Source organism: Condylura cristata, unplaced genomic scaffold (genome assembly GCF_000260355.1).
Source record: "Condylura cristata isolate star-nosed mole 26May11 unplaced genomic scaffold, ConCri1.0 scaffold00010, whole genome shotgun sequence".
In the NCBI taxonomy this organism is placed as follows: Eukaryota; Metazoa; Chordata; class Mammalia; order Eulipotyphla; family Talpidae; genus Condylura; species Condylura cristata.
The window spans coordinates 3,471,245-3,472,488 of NW_004567111.1; the positions used below are offsets into that span (position 1 = coordinate 3,471,245).

The following is a 1,244-nucleotide window of genomic DNA, read 5'->3' on the forward strand; positions in this document are numbered from 1 at the left end:
AAGTATAGTAACCAGAAACATAAAAACAATAAGTTAACATACACAAAAGTTAATCACACAATGAAAACTGGAAATATATTCAAATAATTGCAAACCTGTAAGAAATATTATAAAATAAATTACCTCATAATATATTGAATTTTTTGCCTAAGGATTTAATGTATCATTTCTGTTCTAACCCCAAACATTAGGAAAAATTAAGACCAACTTTAAGAAGGTTCAATATTCGTTTTTATTATTTATAAAAAAATTAAGGTATCAGAGTGCATATGGTGTACTGGGATCTTGGTTTTTGCACATTTATTCACGTGATTACATTATTTCAACTTTAATGAACATACCATATGTGTATCTTTACAATACCTGATAGAGATTTAGCTGTCTGGCACTTACACATGTCTCATCAGTTCATTCGGATACTCTGCATGTCAAGAGGACGCTAGAGATGATTGGCCTGAAATAACCTCAAGATGTGAGAATCTATGAAGGAAGCACGGATGCTCCAGCAACTGCCACACATTTATTTGTGCCGGTTTTAGTTTTTCCCCTTAATTAAATGTAAACTTTTGCCAAAAAAATCTGAAATTAAGTTCGGTTACTTTTTAGTTCAATAAATAATTTTAGCTACACTGAACGTAGCTTTTTTAAGGCCTTCAGACAATTGAAAAAATTAAAGTCGAGCATGTTAAAACCCTGTTCATTTATAAAATAAAAAATAGAATTGTACAGGTTTGCAGTTAAAAGTTCCTGTTGAAAACCCACATGCACGTTGACAGCTGCGGCCCACGTGGAAGGCGCCGGAGCGGGCAGCGGGCACAGCCGCAGCGGCAGCGGGCACAGCCGCAGCGGTAGAGGCTTTCAGAAAACACCAGGGTGCCAGAGGCCTCGTCTCACATGTACTGAGCCACACGCCAGCGGATTCTCTGACAAATACACATCATTTAATAATCAGTATGTGATAGTGGATGAAAACATGCATTAGACTAAAAATGTCACAAATTTGCTTTATATCCATTCACTATAAAACTTCGGTAAAATGTCAAGCCTGGCTCCTAGCTCAGAACACACAGTAGTCAGGCGGGTACATGATGGGGAGCCAGTTCTCAGTGAAGGACGCGCAGTGGGTCCAGCCAAGTAACTTCATCAGCTGTAACAGAGCACAAGGACGGGAGGTCAAAGCCCAGGGCTTCGGGGCCCGGGGCGGGGCGAGTCCGGCGCGGCCGCCTCGTGGGCCTTTGCCCCCG

The 1,244-nt window shown here is 40.7% G+C and overlaps 1 protein-coding gene across 1 annotated transcript in view; it reads right to left on the minus strand.

The window, feature by feature from the left end:
• Window positions 1-214: 214 nt before the first annotated feature.
• TPP2 (tripeptidyl peptidase II) overlaps window positions 215-1,244 on the minus strand; it is a 40,420-nt gene continuing 39,390 nt past the window's right edge. Inside the window, exon 30 of the mRNA XM_012723155.1 lies at window positions 215-1,147. Coding sequence (XP_012578609.1) covers window positions 1,058-1,147 — 90 coding nt within the window. The 3' untranslated portion in view covers window positions 215-1,057. The remainder of the gene's footprint in view (window positions 1,148-1,244) is intronic.